The 18,475-nt window shown below is 36.7% G+C and overlaps 1 protein-coding gene across 11 annotated transcripts in view; it reads left to right on the forward strand.

The window, feature by feature from the left end:
* The window catches only part of LOC124154723 (dedicator of cytokinesis protein 1), a 186,885-nt gene that overhangs the window by 76,255 nt on the left and 92,155 nt on the right, over window positions 1–18,475 (forward strand). For 5 of the 11 annotated variants that reach the window (XM_046528607.1, XM_046528614.1, XM_046528612.1 and 2 more), the window contains 6 exons: window positions 11,083–11,094; window positions 12,172–12,285; window positions 13,316–13,471; window positions 13,934–14,127; window positions 16,500–16,732; window positions 17,427–17,629. In XM_046528607.1, the coding sequence (XP_046384563.1) occupies window positions 11,083–11,094; window positions 12,172–12,285; window positions 13,316–13,471; window positions 13,934–14,127; window positions 16,500–16,732; window positions 17,427–17,629 (912 nt within the window). The remainder of the gene's footprint in view (window positions 1–11,082; window positions 11,095–12,171; window positions 12,286–13,315; window positions 13,472–13,933; window positions 14,128–16,499; window positions 16,733–17,426; window positions 17,630–18,475) is intronic. The other 6 variants (XM_046528610.1, XM_046528617.1, XM_046528613.1 and 3 more) reach the window with 4 other exon arrangements.

Genomic DNA, 18,475 nt, shown 5'->3' on the forward strand with positions numbered 1-18,475 from the left:
ATGGTTAAGTCCCCTCTGGTGGCATTTACCCTTCTTCAGCCATTTTTTTTATTTTCAAGTGAATGACTTTCCAATTTTGCATTTTTTTATATTTGACATTAATCTGTAAAGTTAATCAGAAGTTTTTCATGGCATAATGACAAATGATTGGTTTTTTGAGCTCTCCTTTGCTTTCTTCTTGTTTTGATGGCTGCATTTCTCCCAATGAGTGGGCAGGGTGCTTGGCTGCTCGAAGCCCAGCTGATGTCTTCTTCAAACCCTCTCAATGTTAAAAGTGCACAGGGAAAGTCACTCGGTGAGTGACATTAAGTCTGGTGTGAGCGCTCGATGGCTCAATGAAGGAAGGGATTCCAAATTCGCCCAAGTGGCCTACTGCACAGTGGCAGTCTAAATGAGAGAAATGCAGCCATTGGCATGGGGAACTGTAAATGAGAATTGAAAGCCTATCCAATGGCTTATCTTTTGAACCTTGTGAATGTCAGTGTTAGGGGGACGTTCAAGTATTACCTAAGCCTTACCCTTGGGGAACCACAGAACCACCTGTGGACGACAAGTAGGAGTGGGGGCAAAGGTGTCAGTCACTCTTAGCATGTCTTACGCAAGGCAGGAAGATTTAATGTTTCACCTAAGAAAGAGGTACTCTGGGAGAGCATTCTAATTAAAGTCCGTAATAAATGAAACCAAATTGACGTAAAGTAATTTTGTACTTTTGTCATTGCACTTTTATGAAATTCCATCTGAAATATTTCAAAAATGGAATAAAATATTTGGTTTTCTTTTTATGAAGCAAATAGAAAAAATAATATCGCTTAGGACTGTGGGGAGGAGTGAGGTTGGATGAGTGCCTATTTTTGCTTAGAAGTGGTTCAAAAATGGTTAAAAACATTCTTAGGTAATACTTGAGCACTTCCTAATGGGTTCCACGTTTAAAATGTTAGTGTTATTAAATGACTCAAGAGTGTTTGCTGAATTCTGAAGCTAATGTGGGTATTTGAATAGTCATTTGTTTGTTGGTTGTCCCTCTTTTTCTGTTTTGTTGTGCTGTTTGTGACTCTGGTCATTAGAGTTGTGTGTGACTTTGTGTGATGCATTTTCTATTGCCTGTCTTTGCATTTATGTATTTTGAATGCTCCAGATATTGAATTTACTGTATGTTGACTGTACTTTTAATGCTGTATATTTTTTAGTCTGATATTTATGGTATGCATACGTAGCTGGTTAGAAGTGATTTTTAAACATTGCAATTATGTGTATCTAATTATTTTTAACCAATGCAGTAGCCCATGTAAATTATATTTTATAATTAAGCAGATTCTGAGACAGTAGATAGCCACTATACTTGTTTTATCCTTGGGTAGAGATGCCAAAAATAACAGTTTGGTTATTTTGGTAATAAATATGATACAAGATAATACAAAATGATACAATATGTATTATGTGAGGACGTGCAATGAGTATTAATGTGTGCAATACATATATTCTAGTTTCCAGCATTTTCATGGTAATGTGCAAGTTTTATTGCTGATTGACTGTAAATGAAAGCCAAGAAATTGTTTCCAGATGCTAAGTGCCTAGTGCCACTAAGAATCTGAGTCAACCTCCTAGGCTACAAGTAGGCCTAGCTCTCTCAGCAGAGCTCTAATTACACTTGTAGTCTGACCTTAGTATTTGTGACATTTATCATGTATTTCCAGCTTGCTGTGTTAATGACAGTGAAATTCAGTGCAATTGCCTTTGGAAAAAATCCCCTGCGTTGGGAATCGATCCTTAATACATGAATTGCCATGAGGAAAAATTCCCCTGGACCTGGAATCAAAGCGATTGCAGGTCCTGTGCTGAGCACGTGGGCTGGGGACCGTAGGCAACGTAAACACCGCTGGGCATCACAGTGCTAGGGGATGGGCAGTCGGTCACTCTCTCTTAAGCATTTCATAAAAGCATTATTTATTTTTAGCGATTTTTACATGAGCAACAATAATCGCAAAATGTCTCTTAGCTTTACAAGGTGTTTGTTATATCGTATACATATGTCTGAATATAGTCCCCACTTTATTTTTCTTTTTTCAAAATTGCCCGTGGTAAAAGTAGAGGGGGGGACAATATTCAAATGCATTTTTATAACTTTTCCCGAAACTGAAGCATCAAAATAAGGGGGAGGGGGGACTATATTCAGAGGGGGGCTATATTCGGAGAAATACGGTATTTAAGGGGAAATTCTTAAGTGTGTCCCTTCCTTAAAATTTCAGTCAAAATATGTGTCGTGTTATAGTTTTAAGAGTATGTTATTTATTAAGTTTAAGGTAATTTCAAAAAAGTTTATTTAGCCTATTAGGTAATTGCATGACTATTCTCAAAGTTCGATGAAGCGTGATTTTTCCTTTGTTTATTGGTGAATTTTTGTATTCATGTGGATTCAATAGTTAAAAAAATATCATAATATCTCTTCATGAACATTAATTTAATTTTAGACATTACCTCTGGTGAATCTATGGGAAAAAATCTTCATTTGATAGTTTTATACTAGCTGAAAAATAGTGTGTTTTTTGCTGGAGACTGAATATAGGTTTTTTAAGCCTTATGCAGACTCATCAATCGAGCTCTCAAACTTAGAATATTTTTAGACATAGTTTATTTTCTGATGCAGTTTCAAATTGCTGGAGAAGTCACCTAAGTTGCCTTGTTCCAACATATTAAGGGGAAATCGGGAAATAATACTAGCCATGTTCTTAGGTATTCATTCCAAATCATTCACATGTCTTTGCTTGTTTTCCTTTGTAATGTTTGCTTTGCTAGTAGCACAATGCTCAGATCAGTGGAATGCTAGTGGCTCTGGGTTGTTACAAGGGCCGTATTCTGTATTTCGTCGGTACCACACCTATCAGTTTCCCTTTCAAATCCACTGACTGGACATCATTCCGTACCAACGACAGTTTCCTTACCGAAGACGGCACTTCCAGCGATTCTGTACGGTTGTCGGATTTAAACCAGTCGGTATGGTTCCCCCTCCTTCCCAAACAGGGAAAAACCGAATACAGCAGACTCCCGATTATCCGGCTGCGGTTTATCCGGGTTGCAGATTATCTGTGCATGATTTTTACTCTCACTCAGTTTTTTCTGCAGGCTTTATGAAAAAATAAAATCGGGCATAAAATCATCGGAATTACTGCGTTGATGCTAGGATAAACCGGGCTCATTATTTCCATAAGAATCTCCTTTGTAAAATGGAAGCGATCGCACAGTAGCTGCATTCACGGGAGCACCATATTCCTGTTTTCCAAGCCTCGCAGTGCACGACTGCACTCCGCTAAAAAGATCGCGAGCTGGTGAAGAAAGCTCTCATTGAGTCCAGGAAGCACTCTAAAATAACAGAATAACTGCATAAATAATAAAATATTGTTTCTTTTACGTAAATTATGAGCATTACAAGAAATTTAAGTGAAAGTTTGGGTTATCCGTGTTTTCCGATTATTCGTGCCGTCGTCTCTCCCCATCGTTAATTAGCCCATTGGGATGATCGGGAGTGTACTGTATATCCAAAGGTAGAAGTCGTGTGATGTGTCAGCACCAATGAAAGAAGGGTATGAACAAGTGAAGACTCATTGGTACGCAGCTTGTTGTCGTTGTTTTAAATATGTAATTACATTTTGCTGATAATACGACTTATTGTTAGATTAAGATAATCAATATTGGATAACTTGTAACAATGCTTATATAATGTGTGGTAGTGATGCTGTACCTACAGAAGCAAAGGAAACAATATTAAAACATCAAAATATAGTTTGCATGTGATGGAGATTGTTGTTGCTGGAATGAATTACTGAAATTATCCTTGAGATCGTATTTTCTTTTTTTAAATATTGGTACCAGATATTGCTATTTATTCATGATTTGGTAATATAGTTGTCATCTAGTAAGTTCCATTTAAATGTTATCAATGTAAGGTTATACTATTGGCACTGTAGCAGACGAAAATCGCATACCATGGAATGTGAACGTAGGATTCAAAAGCAAATGTGGACGTTATATTTGAGGAATTAGTCAGGAAATTGTTATAAAAATATGGAGCTGGTAGTAATTAAAAGAAGTGTAATGACGAGGGAGTAAAGTAATTGTGATTGGGTGAAATATATGTAAGTTACACAATCCAAGTAAGAGAAAATGATGATATTGTGGCAAACCTCATACTTATTAACAAATATCTTCTGTTATTGTGAAGGGAATCAATGACCTGATGATAAAATGTAATGTAGTTTCCTATTGGAAATGAGAGAAAGTGATAATATTGCGGCAAACTTATATATGTATAATTATAATTATCATATTGTTATGCCAAGGGAATCAACAACTGATTGTACTGTGAAATATAGTTGCCTGTTCAGAGTGAGAGAATATGATAACATTACGGCAAACCTCATATTTAAATAAAAATATCTTATTTCTATATGGAGAGATACATCAAATGATGATTGAGTGAAATATAGTTGCCTATTCAGTGTGAGATAAAGTAATAACATTGCGGCAAATCTTATATTTAATCAAAAATATTTTTTTTGTCAAGGGAGTAAATAAATGATGATAGAGTGAAATAAAGCTTATTCCAAGTGAGTGAAAGTGATAACGTAATAATGAGAGAAAGTCATAACATGGTGGCAAACCTCATGTTTATTAACCAATATCTTGGTAATCGATAGTTGATGACACCATGATTTATAGTGGCCAATTCAAAGGGGGAGAAAAGGTTAACATTTCGGCAAACCTCATTGTTTACTCGGAAATGAGGGGAAAGCAAAATAAAACGTACAATTCGGACGGGGGAATTTGTGAAACCCACTAGTCAGTGGCCGTATCAACACCTTTTTGGTGTCGATATGATCTCTTGCTTTCACATCGATGCTGTACGGATTGGGTTCTTACAGAATCGCACGACTGCTTAGCGGGAGTTGGTGTGACGTTCCACCCGACGAATCGGTGCTGCACCGATCAGTTTGGAGATACAGAATACGGCCCCAGGTGAGGAAATAATATGGGGATTTGAATCAGGGAAATCAATGACAAAGTCAGGAAATCATGTGCTCGGCAATAGGGGAAATATATGTAATGACCCACAAATCAAAAGAACTGCAATGTCAGCTGGCTTACGCATGGAGAGGTGCACTGAAATTGCTTTTGGAAATAGTTGAATTCCCCTTTAAACCAGTTTATCCATTATATTCCAAAATGGGATCTCACTGCATTGTCTGTTATTTATCATCAAATATTAGAGATGTGCGAATAGTATCCGCGAATACTCGAATACCTCGAATATTAGAAAGTATTCGATATTCGAGGTTTCGAATAGTTATGCGAAAAGTACCGCCTCGAATACCTCGAATACTTTGAATTTCGCGTCATACACTGTCGCACGCACGTCGTTGGTAGTTGACTCGGAAAAATGAAGAGAACTCAAGTCGTTTAGTGCTCGCTGCGCCGTTTTACGCAAGTTGACGAATTACATCAAATTCGTGGATTTTAGCGGAGAAAAGAGTTCGACGAGGGGAACCGAAAATGGTCGGGTGAAAAAATCCGAAAATCCCCGATTCCCCCCTCCAGGAGAACCTCAGTGCCGTGGGATAGCAACCTTAGGGCATTTCCCACGATCCGCTATCCCCCTCCATTCAGCACTTGCCTCACCCACTCTGACGCTTTCCTCTTCTCCGAAATCAAACAAAAGGCCCCAGATCGCGCAGGGATCGCATTACGAAGACCCCTGCTTCGAAAAAAATATCGAGTTACGAGAACAATAAAAACGTGTTTCACGCCCTCCCCCCTTTTCTCACCCACTGACCTTTTTCTGGCTACCTGCTTCGAAGTTCCCCATTTCTGGAGGTCAACAGCTGTGTGAGTAACGTGGGATACTTACATTAGCGCATTTCCCAAGATCCGGTATCCCTCTCCATTCAGCACTAGCCCCCCCTCTGAGGCTTTCCTCTTCTTCGAAATAAAAAAAAGGTCACAGCTCGCGCAGGGATCATATTACGAAGACCTTAGCTTCGAAAAAATACCAAGTTACACGAGAACAATAGAAACGTCTTTCTGGCCCTCCCTTTTCTCCCCCCGCTGACCTTTTTTTTCCTACCAGCTTGGAAGTTCCCCATTTCTGTGGAGGTCAACCGCTGCATGAGTCATCTATTAGCACAAAAGGTGTCTAAGAATGACTTTCGTCAATTGATGTTACACCTTTATTGAATTGAAATATTAGTAATGTGCGCGTAATTTCAAAAAGAATAAGACCAAACACGACGTATTTCTGAGTTTATTTAAGCATTTTACGCAAAGAAATAAATGTCAAAATACGACGGAGACTTAGCATTCTGGCGAAACTCGATATGAGCAGCAGAGCTTCTCGGGAGTTGATGCCGTATTTTTTTCCGAAAACATATATCAAGTTACAATTTATGAGTGGTGCTATAAATCTTTATTGTTACAGTCCCAGACAAAGGGATATTTTCTCAGAATATTTGGTTTCTCCCTGATAGCAATTCCAATTCATCTTCTTATCTCGTAAGAACTCCCAAAGGTGGACTAATAATAATAACTAACAAAAAAAACTAACAAAATAATTGAAGAAAATCCGGTGGAAAAGAGCTTGTATTTTGCAAAATGCCTCAGATTGTCAGCTAGCACTTGGCAGCAGGAGTGAGGGTAAAGCGATGTTAGTTGAATTAATTATATGCCCAATTGTTTCCATAAAATTAAAATATTCATTAATCAGCTAAATTCCTGTTCGAATCATTTAAAGGAAATCAAAATTACTCCCCAAAATCTTGTGTTTCCTGCTGCAAAGGCAACCGAGTCAAACATACCAGCATTCATCATTTAGTATTCCAGGTATTCGAAATTCGAGGTATTCGAATATTCGAGCAATGATTTAATATTCGAATTCGATATTCGAATTCAAGAAATCTGCTATTCGACCCATCTCTATCAAATATGTATTTTGATTTCTCACTTCCTAGAAATTTGTGAGAAAAATATGCCTGATCTCCTTTCAGCTTTGTGTTGTTTCTCTCGTATAAAATTCGAATGGAGTATGAGCTACTCTGACCAACCCATGAGGTTTTTGATGTGTAGTCTGTGGCAAACTTGAATTAAGGGTGAAGATGGCGATGAATGGCTTAGCCATAGCCTCCTCCTCCTCCCTGAGGCCAGAATACGACCTTCCCCAGAGAGGGGAGAGTTGGAGGCTGACTCAAAGCGCAGGAAATGCTCTTCCAATGGCACTATTACGAGAGAGAGTTCAATGCAGTTCACTTTTATATCTTGTCGTACACTTCATTGTATGTGCCAATTCAATTTAATTCAAGATATTTATGCTCGAGGGGAATTTTAGACAATTTTTACCAGAAAAAAAATTTCATCATCTCCAGAAATGTTGTAATGGCAGAGTTTGATAACTATGTACAGCTCTAAATATTTGCTATTTTATGGGCCGCTACTCTTTTGTTCAAAACATATATATATATATATATACGAACGACGGGTGGGACGAAAAAAGCCAAAATTGTCCGATCGAAAACATGTACGTTTTAAAAGTTGTGTACTGGCAGTAGAATAAATGGCATAAAATATTAGTCCTAACAGATAATATCTTTAGACTGCGCAAACGCCATAAAGTTATATAATTTTATGAAAAATTGAAATTTTCCGAATTTAAAAAATAATAATAATAATAATATGTTTTATTTGCCCAAAGACCAAGGTACGTTTGTCAAGCTGTAAGGCATGTCAATCATAAACATAAGTTACTTAGCAAAATATACAATCAATCTACACACATATCACATAATTAACATTCAAAACAAAGAAGAAAAAAAGAAAAAACTCATTGTAAAACATTTCATCAAGCCCTTCCTTTGCTCACATAGTATTCCTCCAACGAATAATAGGAACTTAGTAGAAGGAACCTTTTTAAGTGTGTTAAATTTTTAAATATTTTTTATATCAGGAGGAAGTTTGTTGTATAGTCATATTCCCATTTCCCTACGGCCAAGTTTGTTAATGTTTGTTCTTGTATTAGTGTAGCGTATGTCGTGTTTACATATGTAATATGCAATACTTTGTCAACCTAAAAACATATGTATCTTAAAATTATCTTTTTATCTCCAGTATCAATAATAATGAAAAGTAGATCTGTGGCACTCCAATTTTAGTCTGCACAATTAGGGTAAGAAATAGCAAATCGTGTGAAAATTGAATAAGTTTAAAAATTATATCTTTGGTCCGATAGTTGTCGAAATCATTTATAATATTCCATAAATTATATATTTGTAATAGTATTTAATAAATAAATGTAATAGTACATAATTAATGAATGAAATATAAAATTACAATAAAATAATACTTCAGCGATATGCAAAGTCCTTAAAGCTGATGTAGTTCTGAACATCTGTATCTTTTGATAATTATGATAAGTAAGCAACTCTCTAGTAATCTACATTGATTTAGTATGCCTGTATGGAACTACCCAGGACTCACTACGAGGAGGTGGTTGCATGCCAAGTCAACCCGTGCCCTTCCAACCATCCAAACATCAAAGCACGTAATGTCTGCATCTGTACCTCAGTTCCTTTAAACACATTTTATCTAAAAATCTATTTTAGATTCAAATTTTGGCCTGGTTGTTCTGTCTAGTAGTTAGTGTCTTATTATTTAATCTCTTTTACTTTGATCATATACCTGCTGCGATGACTTTGTTAATTCTTTGACGGCCCATGCTACTGTTTGTGTATGAATTAGTAAAATGAAATCAATTCCTCCTGAATGAATGTCAACAAAATTAATGATCACCGAGATTCTGTGCGGATAAACTTGAGATAAGTGCATTGTAATAGGCGGTTCTGTTACACTTACATCCTGCCATATAATTAAATCCATGTAGTCTTTTGCTATAAGTTTATTGAAAGTTTATTGTTATTTATATCAAGTGTCCTAATTCAAGTTGTTTCATCATTGTTTGCCTGGTTTCAAGCATTCATGATTCGCCTGATAGCTAGTTGGCGAATGTGCTTCCTGCTGTCTGTTAACATCTCAACTAGGGTGCTTTCTGGGTGGGTTAAATGTCCATTATTTGGCAAGAATTTGTTAATAACATTCTTATTCTTATCTTTAATGTAACTTGCGAACTGCATAAATATTCACCAGTTTTCAGGCTCCTTTTTTGTAGTTTTGGGTTACGTTTTATGGCGTAGCAACTTGTAGGATACACTGTTTCAATGTACACACTTTGCTTATTCCTCCAATACCTTGCAAAGTGAATTTAGAGCAATTTAGAGTCGTAAAATACGGTTAGTAGTAGTAATCCATGTAGCGTGTGTCAGGATGTCTCTACAAATCCAGGAGGGCACTTACTTGTTGCTACCAGTTAAAAAATATCAAACTAGTACATATTTTTTTCAGTACTTAGGTCTTTTGTTAAATCAGTAAATAGTACTTCAAGAGAGGTCTTGATCGGTTCAAACTTAACTGGAAAAAGTTAATGACAGCCCGATAGAGCTTTCCCAACTAAACCACTAGGTCCTGTCATTTTACCATCAGAAAATTTAGAAAAGATGCCGTTTGTGTGTGAAAGGCATGGAATCGACTTTCGAACTCTCTCTTTCAGGATCCATATTCTACCATTGTGTGCTTGCCTATATGTATTTGTTAGGCAACTAGCAACACCTTCAAAAATAAGTCCACTTAAACTGACGTTTATTTCCAAAATATCACCTGTGATGGTGTTTTCAATTTTCGTGATTTTTGCGATAAAGGAATAGCATGGCCTATGTGTTTAGGAACAGGTTCTTGAACAAGCAATTTGTGGTCCTCTTGAGGTTCTCGTTAGCGCTTTTTGCCATCTCCACTTCTCTTAACGCATACAGTCAGGTCAATTATCCCATGAAAATATATAGCTTTAATCACGGTATCACCATTAAAATCATTCTTAACAATCGATTTCTCATTCTCACCTCACCTTATTTTTGGCAAAAATTTCAAAATGTGAAGTTGGGGGTGCAGCATCTGCATTCATATCCCTCGGTACCGAATGCTGAAGCCAAAGCTGCTGCTGCTGGCCTGCAGTCTGATTTACCATACCTGTCACGTGCTCTAGCAAAAGTACTTCATTTTAATTTTGTTTTCTCATTTGCTGGAGCATTTTTAAGGATTATGTGGCCTCGTAAACAAACATCATAAACCCACAAAATGTTTTCTTTTATTGCCAAAGCTTTCTTGACTATCTTAAAACCTAATCGGACAGTTGAAAATATTTCGAAATTTTAACACGAAAATAGCTTTTTTTAGCCCCACTGAGCAGTCTAAAATTGGTGTATCACAGATATGATATTTATTATTATTGAAATTGGAGATTTAAGGAAACTTTTAAGAAGCATATGTTTTTAGTATGACAAAGTATAACATATTTTTAAAATTCTGAAAATTTCAATGTTTTCATAATATTCTAAAACTTTATGGCATTTATAATTAGTTAGGCTGTATGGTTTGCTACTTGTAGGTACACCAAGGGGATATTGATTTAATTGTGTCAATATTTCCTCCGTAGAATAAAGTTTTGTCTTGCTAAGTGCACAAAACAGCTGTCTGATCTTCCGCTTTTTATTAATTCTTGTGTTAACTGTGATATCTTTCTCAAATTTATGATTCATCTATCACATGGAAACAAATTCTTCTGTTATGTTTTGTATCATGAGACTTTTTACGTTTTATGATCTATCTTACCTCTGAAGACTGAGTAGGTGCTACTATTCATTTAGATAGGATATTAGTTCTGCTTTTTTAATAACTTCTTCAGAAAAAAAGTAATTTTGTATTGTTGCAAAATCTGTCTCTAAAAGGTGAAGCAAAATACTTTTATTGCTTAGAATTTTCATGCCAACTCAGTCCCCAGATGATAATAGTTTTTCATGAATGTTTAAAAGCTGTACATACTATAGACTGTTTGGCATTATACAGTAATAGCATTATTGATTAGTAAATAAAGTCTTTTAGAATGCTGTACTGATCTATGATCTTTCTTCTTTCTGTACATACATGCACTGATGTTAGAATTGGAAACAGGTATGTGAAAGAAAACTTCCTTGTTTAGTCTTGCTTAGCGTACAATGACTGGTGACGGTATTAGCTTTACTGCATTTTGGTGAAGGAATGTGATAGGTTTGGTGACTTTGAACAGCCTTGGCAAACTGGAGCAACAGTTTTTGTTTGCTTATTTTGTGTTCATAACATAACAATATTTGTGGAAATGCATTCGTAACTTTAGTTGTTGTGTTTGTCCTTGACAAGAGCCCTTCATGTGGGAATCTCTGTTGAAAGTTCTAGATGTGACCTGAAGGATGTAATTTGTAATTTTTGTAACAATTGAGTCTCTTTCGCTCTCACTAGTCAAGCATGAAGTTACCATTTGCATGGTAATGAAAAAGGTATTGCCTCATGAATCTTCCCTATGATTGATTTCCTTTATTTCTTCTAATTTCAAAGCAGAAAATCAACATAACATACTCACATGCTTCATATAACTTCTATGCGGAAGCATAGAGAAAGGGATAGCCAGGGTGCTCACTGCACTGTGAATATTGTATTGTTAGTGGATGTGGAGTTGGTTTGCTGGTGAAGCATAGACAATTCACTGAAGAACCCTCTGTCGCATGGGCTCAAGGCAGTGGCAACATCACCCTGCATTGCGCTGTGATGTTTGTTGGAGCGAGCCAAGTGAGTTGTTGGAGTGTATTCCATGAGAGCTTTTTTGATTATCAAAGACTGGGAAGTGAATCCACATCCACCTGGTGAATTTACCTATTTCAACACAAAATGTTGGAAATCACAAAACCATCTAATGGCTCTCTTGTAATATGCTATGACGACAGACTTCATGCAAAGAATTTCACAGAAAAAGATATGGTGATATTACTACTACTACTATGAAATCACTCTTTATGACAGGCTTACCAATAAGCCACCTACATTTCAGCAGCAGAACTAACTCCGTAGCATGCTACATTATTGACCATGCAGTGAGCACTCTTGTTTATTCCTTTGTCTGTGGCGGAGTTAACACCCCATTGTTCAATTATATGATGCCAACAACAACAATCATAAGTTTGGGGGATGGTAGAAATATAAATTTGCCACTTTCAGCAGGGTCGCAGTGGTGTAGAACTGCGCAACAAGTCTAAATCTGTTGCCAAGGTTGCCAAAGTCCTAGGGACGTGCAAACAGAGGCTGCATAGCCACAGAGGGTATTCGGAGGAGGTAGGTGTGACATTTATTCAAGTAGTTCTTAGATGGGAAGAAAAAATCCATGCTCCAATCTCGCACACTTCTCACGGTGTGTTTTGTACTTAATACTGCTTGCTGTAGAAAGTAGCATAGTTTCTCGGAAACTTATGAAACAAGACATTTTGGTGGAATTAAGTTGGTCTCTCTTAATGACCTGGTTAATTTTTCATACTCAATTTTAGAACTTGTAAATTTCTATAGCTTTCTTTTACTTTCATTAATATTTTTTCATTGATTTGTATCATGCTGACTGTTCTTTCTCTTAATTTTACTAACAGAACGTCCGACCTCGTGGATTATTATGAGAAATATTTTTGTCTTCAGGTTACTTTTCCTGAGAGGTGTGTTATATCTTTTAAGCCTCAAATGAGGTCTTTTGCTCAACCTATTATCTAGAAGAGTTGAACATTTTTTGATTTGTCTATTTGAAGGGTTTTTCATGTTCATATTACATTTGATTTGATAATAGGTGAAAATCATGTGTACAGTTTATCTCTGGTATGTATCACACAAATCATGTGCCATTTCAGATGACCAAAGATTTCAATTTTGTATATCGGAATCTATTTTCTTCTGTGATGGCTTTTTGGTTTAAAATTTGCTGGGTAACTTAATTGGTTTGCATTAATTAAGATCACCAGGGTTTAGGAAATGACTATTTATATGAAATGGAATTATGATGGCTGATAGCTTAAAAGTGGTTGTGGCATTGCCAAACGAGAGTTGGTGCTAACATTGAAGCTCAAATGTTAGTTGGTACTCTTGATAAAGCAGGGTTATGCTGTAGGAAATATGGCATGAGTACCAGTTTTTCTTTTGTGTACTTAGGGCCTATTTTTTCCACAATTGTGATATTCAATCAGTTGTAATAGATATATGGTAAGTAAAGTATTTTTAGGTGGCATTCCTCATTATTTGAATTTGTTGTATGTAGAATATATGATCTTTAAATAGGCTATGATTTAGTGTCTTGATTCACACAAATTGCCTTTTTTATTTACAGGTTGAACTTTGTGTGAAAATCTTGAGTGACATAATGGAGCTTCTTTTCCGTAAGGATATTGGCTCTACGGTGGATGATATCTCACATATCATGCTCATAGTTTTAAGGACTGTGATTCAGACGACCATTGCCATGGACCGAGAGGGGCCTTTGGTGGTAAGTGGATGGAACCATTCATTGCCCATGAAATGATAATTTATTTTTGTTTGCTAAATGTACACACAATATGAAATACTGCAATATGTAACTACAGTCAAACCATTTAGATTTGTCCTAAGATGGAAGCTAGATCTGGCTGTCATGAGACATTGTGACCAGTGTCACAGTAGACAGTACGTCCCCTTGCATAGAATCAGTGGTGAATGTTGGCTGGCTCCAAGGGCACTGATATTAATCCAAAAGTAGAAAGAGGGGCCTTTTTAAGTGCTCCTTGGGCCAACATTTTTTCTGCATAATATAAAAAATCAAATTTAAGAAACTATAGGTACCTAACATTTTGAGAATTCTTTATTATTGCATTTCTTCTGTATTTAGTTGGGATAGAGTAACTTATGTCTGTGGTGAATTTGAATATTAAAATTAATTCAATTTACATTATTTGAATATTACATTTTTCAGGGTAATTTAGTGGCTGTGATGATTGCAATATTCAGACAAATGACACCAATTCATTTCCAGTTGTATATAAATCATTTTCGTACAAACACAGATCTTCTGGATTTCTTAATGGAAATATTGTTGGTGTTTAAAGACATGGTCTCAAGGCCTGTCTTTGCTAAAGATTGGTGTGAAATGATTATGCTGCAAAACAGGTAATACTCCTAGTATTAAATTTTTGGCGATATATTGGCTATTTGGTTGCATTCTATTGTTGGTTTTAAATTTCTCTGTTATTTTGAACTTCATAAAATTCTGCATTTATTGGATTCTCTTTTAATTATTTTGAAAATTTTAGCTTTTATCCCAGTAGTACCTTATTATTATTATTAGAAGGATTGTTAAATGTTGATGAATTGTGTTGTGATGGACCTTGAACGTTACTTTAATTATTGTAAGTATTGCAGTTGAGGCTCATTTTAGTGAGTAGGGCATATAGCAAAATGCACGTATTTATGCGATTGTGTTTGGCACTGCACCACCAAGTGGCTATAAGTTAGCATGTAATAAAATATGCATATGGTGAGGCCAAGATGTCCATGCCTTGGTATGCTTTTGGTATTACGGGGTCCCTTAGAGCAATGTATAACAAGCTAACTTGAAAATATATGGGATCACTAGTCTACTGGTGACTGCAGAAATATAACTCTGAAAATGGTCACACCTGGCTGAGAATGCTGTGCCAGAGCTGGGGAGGGATCTCAATGCATTTTACAATGTATTTTCTAGTAGTATCGTTAATCAACTACAGGTTAGGATGCAAGATGTGCTACATCTAAGTTATGAATAGTCAGAGAATTGCTGTAGTGTCGAAAACTTGTCTGCAATGTCTCCTACGCCAAGCATGATCATTGGCTGACAGGTTCCGTATTATAAGAATATAAATTCAGGCCGTGATTCTCTCTAAGTCATGTCATCACTTGGATATTAATTTGATTTTCCACTTCTAATTTTATGAAGCAAAACTCTTCGTTATCAACAACTGATTACTGCTGAGTTATTCTGCATTGTTATGAGAGTGCTATCTCAGGCTTCAAAAATATGCTGACACTCTCGGGTGACTCTCAAAAATTTATAGCCTTCCGTGGCATGTTTCATGAGGTTGCAGTCCTTCGTAGTTCTTTTTCTTTAATCCAAATGAACAGAGGTTAGTGGGTGGAGGGCAGGTAAGCATCTAGCCAATTACGTAGATGACATGAGAGTGCAAGTGGCGTGGGTAAAGGATGGAATTAACTTGGTTTTTTGTCATTGGATTTTCCAGTTGGAAAATGGATGATTTGAAAAGAACCTAGTTGACAGCATTGGCTTAGTTCCGTCTGCTGTCAGTTCTGCTCCTATATGTCTTCAGTTGATGCCATTAATGCATTTAAATGAAACTTCAATAGATCTGGGAAATTAAGTCTTCGGACATGGTAACAAAAATTAGATGAAAACAAGTGCGAAAGTGACATACTATTCATGTATGTATTGATTTCAGAAGCAATGTCTGTGTATGCCAGATTATATAGATCTCTTCAATGTTGAAGAGGGGAAAGAAAAGCTGAGCAACACTGACTGATAGCAATGAATGGCAAAGAGCAACTGCAACTGAGTGTATGGCTTTAAGCACTTGTTTTCTAAAGCCATGCATCTCCGACTGCATGCTGCGTTACGGCAAGATTGTGCGGTACTTGCCTACTTGAGAGCTTGATGTTTATTGTTTTCGAGTGTTGCGGATGGTGTGATTGCACCACATGCTCGAAAGGGACCACATCCCCCCACGACACCGCCTCTCATGCAACTTTGTGCAATAAAACTGCTCGGTGCAGTATCTTGATAAATAGATTGTGCATTTCCGCACTGCAAAGGATGCATCGCACCAATCCGTGTCATCCCGGATCCATGATCATGTTATCGTCAGCTTGAGATCCATGGTTTTTTGAAACTAGTGCTAGTAATTATTTCGATGTATTTCATTTGAAAAGTTATTTACAAATATGCAATTTAACTCAAATGCAGATGTTATTCCTCTGGGAAATAGCACTGTCACAAAATAAAAGCTGTTATTTAAGGTGAATGTGGTACATAATTGGTGGGCTTCGACCTTCACCTTCAGTTATGAGCACCTGATATGATGAGCGAGTTTCCGGTGATTATTTTCCCTTGTCAAACTGAGCTTCATACGTATACTATTAAATATCATGTTTTTCTCTATCTATGAATTTTGAATTGTGATTCTCATTTTATAAGCCTTGTTCATTAATAAGTCAATCACATTCACAAATTTATTGTGCATATTAACTCTTATGCATATTTTTAATATTTGTATTTTTTATGCAAATGTTTGACTGAATTCAGTGTGTACTATATTTAATTACTTTCTATATTTTTTGTGGAATAATTTTTGTTTAGTTAATGTGCATTAATTTTTAACTGGGTCATTTGCCCATAATACAGTACTGTTATTGTCATTATTCTTAAATCTTAACCTTTTCTTCCCTAATTATGAGGAAATTTTTTCTGACAATCATCATTGTTTTTATTTCAGTGTGATTTTGAAGTCGCTGAGATATTTCTCACATACAATTAGGGACCGCTTCTCACAAAATTTTGAGCAGCAGGCTTGGAGTAATTTCTTCCATTGTGCCATTGCCTTTCTAACTCAGCCTGCCCTTCAATTGGACAACTTTTCCCAAAACAAGCGGTCACGGATTATTATGCGTTATAAGGACATGAGAAGGGAAACTGGATTTGAAATTAGGAGCATGTGGTTTAACTTGGGTAAGTTGAATGGCTGGAAACCACAAGGCAATATAGGTACTAAATTTTCCGGAAAAGTCATGCATAATATGTACGCTGTTTAGTTACGTGATCTTTCACGACATATTGTTAATGCAGACGACATAAAAATATGAAACATTATCAGTGGACAGTGTTTGAAGCTTGCATCAGGATGATGAATATGAAAATTGTTCAAATGAACTACAATCAGTATTGACATTTGTGAAAATTAGGTGGCTCCACAAGTCAGTCATCACTCTTTGATTGATGTATTGGGTGTTGTTGGATTGGGTTTCTCTTACATCGGAGCATTTAATAAGATGTGTAAGTGTATGTGTGGTTTTCATTTTTACTTTCAGCATTTTTATTGTTACATATGTATGCTCACAGGCATAATTGAAACCAGAGTGAGTGCAAATGCACTATGCTGAAATTTGTTTCCGAGAGCAAATCTGCAAGGCCTGTGTGTGAACTAGTATGAGTGTGTGTTCTTCTGTTTCCTTGTCTAATTTTGTTCTCTCTGCTCTGGCATTCTTCTTGGCCTCCATTCTAGGCCATTCCTTCACTCACACAACCCCTTAGCAGGTTCAGGAAAGATTATGGCCTTAAGGAATCCATTTCTTTCAACTACCACTTGATGATTGAGCCTTCAATAATTGATATCATTATCTTATGATTGAATAATTTTTTGCAGGCCAGTACAAGATTCATTTTGTGCCCTCACTTGTTGGACCGTTTCTTGAGATGACTCTTATTCCTGAAACTGAGCTGAGGAAAGCAACGATCCCAATATTTTTTGACATGATGCAATGTGAATTTTACTCTTCAAGGAATGTTGGTGAAAGCTTCTCTGATACAAAAAGAGACTCCACAAACATCAAGGCAAACTTTTCTGAGGTAATTTTTATCCAATATTTCATTTTTAATGGTGCTACTTGAAAATTGCATATGCGATATTGATGCGATGCACGTGAATAAATGTGACATGGGCATGATGACTGCATTTACATGATTTTTTAACCGCAAATTTGCCTTTTAGTTTTGATGTGCTTTCTTGTTTTCGCTGAAAACTTATTTCCAACAGCTGGGCAGTGTGTAGCCATCTTCTCTATTGAAATTATATGGGTTTTTCTTTATTTAGATTGCTTCTCTGATGAGTCTCGGATAATAGTGTCTTTCTTTTGTTATCAATGTTGCTTCTTCCACATTTACATTGTGTTTCGCTCCGCTCCATGTGTGTATGGCGATGGCTGAGGTAAAAAACTGCCTGTTTTTAATGGCCCTGCGGTGCTCTTGAAGGCGGCATCTAAGAGCTCTAGACGTTTGTCTGTTGTGTGCCTGGCCGCAATCACACTTCACCTCTTATACTCCTTCGTGGATGCTTTCAGGCAGTTTGTCTTTGCTATTGCAGAGTAAATCTGCTGTCTTGGAGAGGGAGATGTATCTGGTCACCACCTCATGTCACCTGAGTATTCTCGCGATTTTCTCCATGGTTCCAGCCACAAAGAAAAGGCAGTACGGCACATATGGGTTTTTTCAATGTTTGTAGTGCCGGCTCCTCAGAGGCCCTTTTAAGGCCATAGATGTCTTCTCTTCTACCTTTCTGGCTGCTTTGAGGATATTTTTTACATTGGAGCCGTTATTTTGGAAGGCCTTGATGAGGTGGCATTTCTCCTTGATGAGCGATGAAGAGTCCGAAACTGAGTAGGCGCGAGTAGATGGAAGGAGAAATGAGAAATGCCA

The sequence above is a fragment of the Ischnura elegans genome, chromosome 2 (assembly GCF_921293095.1).
Source record: "Ischnura elegans chromosome 2, ioIscEleg1.1, whole genome shotgun sequence".
In the NCBI taxonomy this organism is placed as follows: Eukaryota; Metazoa; Arthropoda; class Insecta; order Odonata; family Coenagrionidae; genus Ischnura; species Ischnura elegans.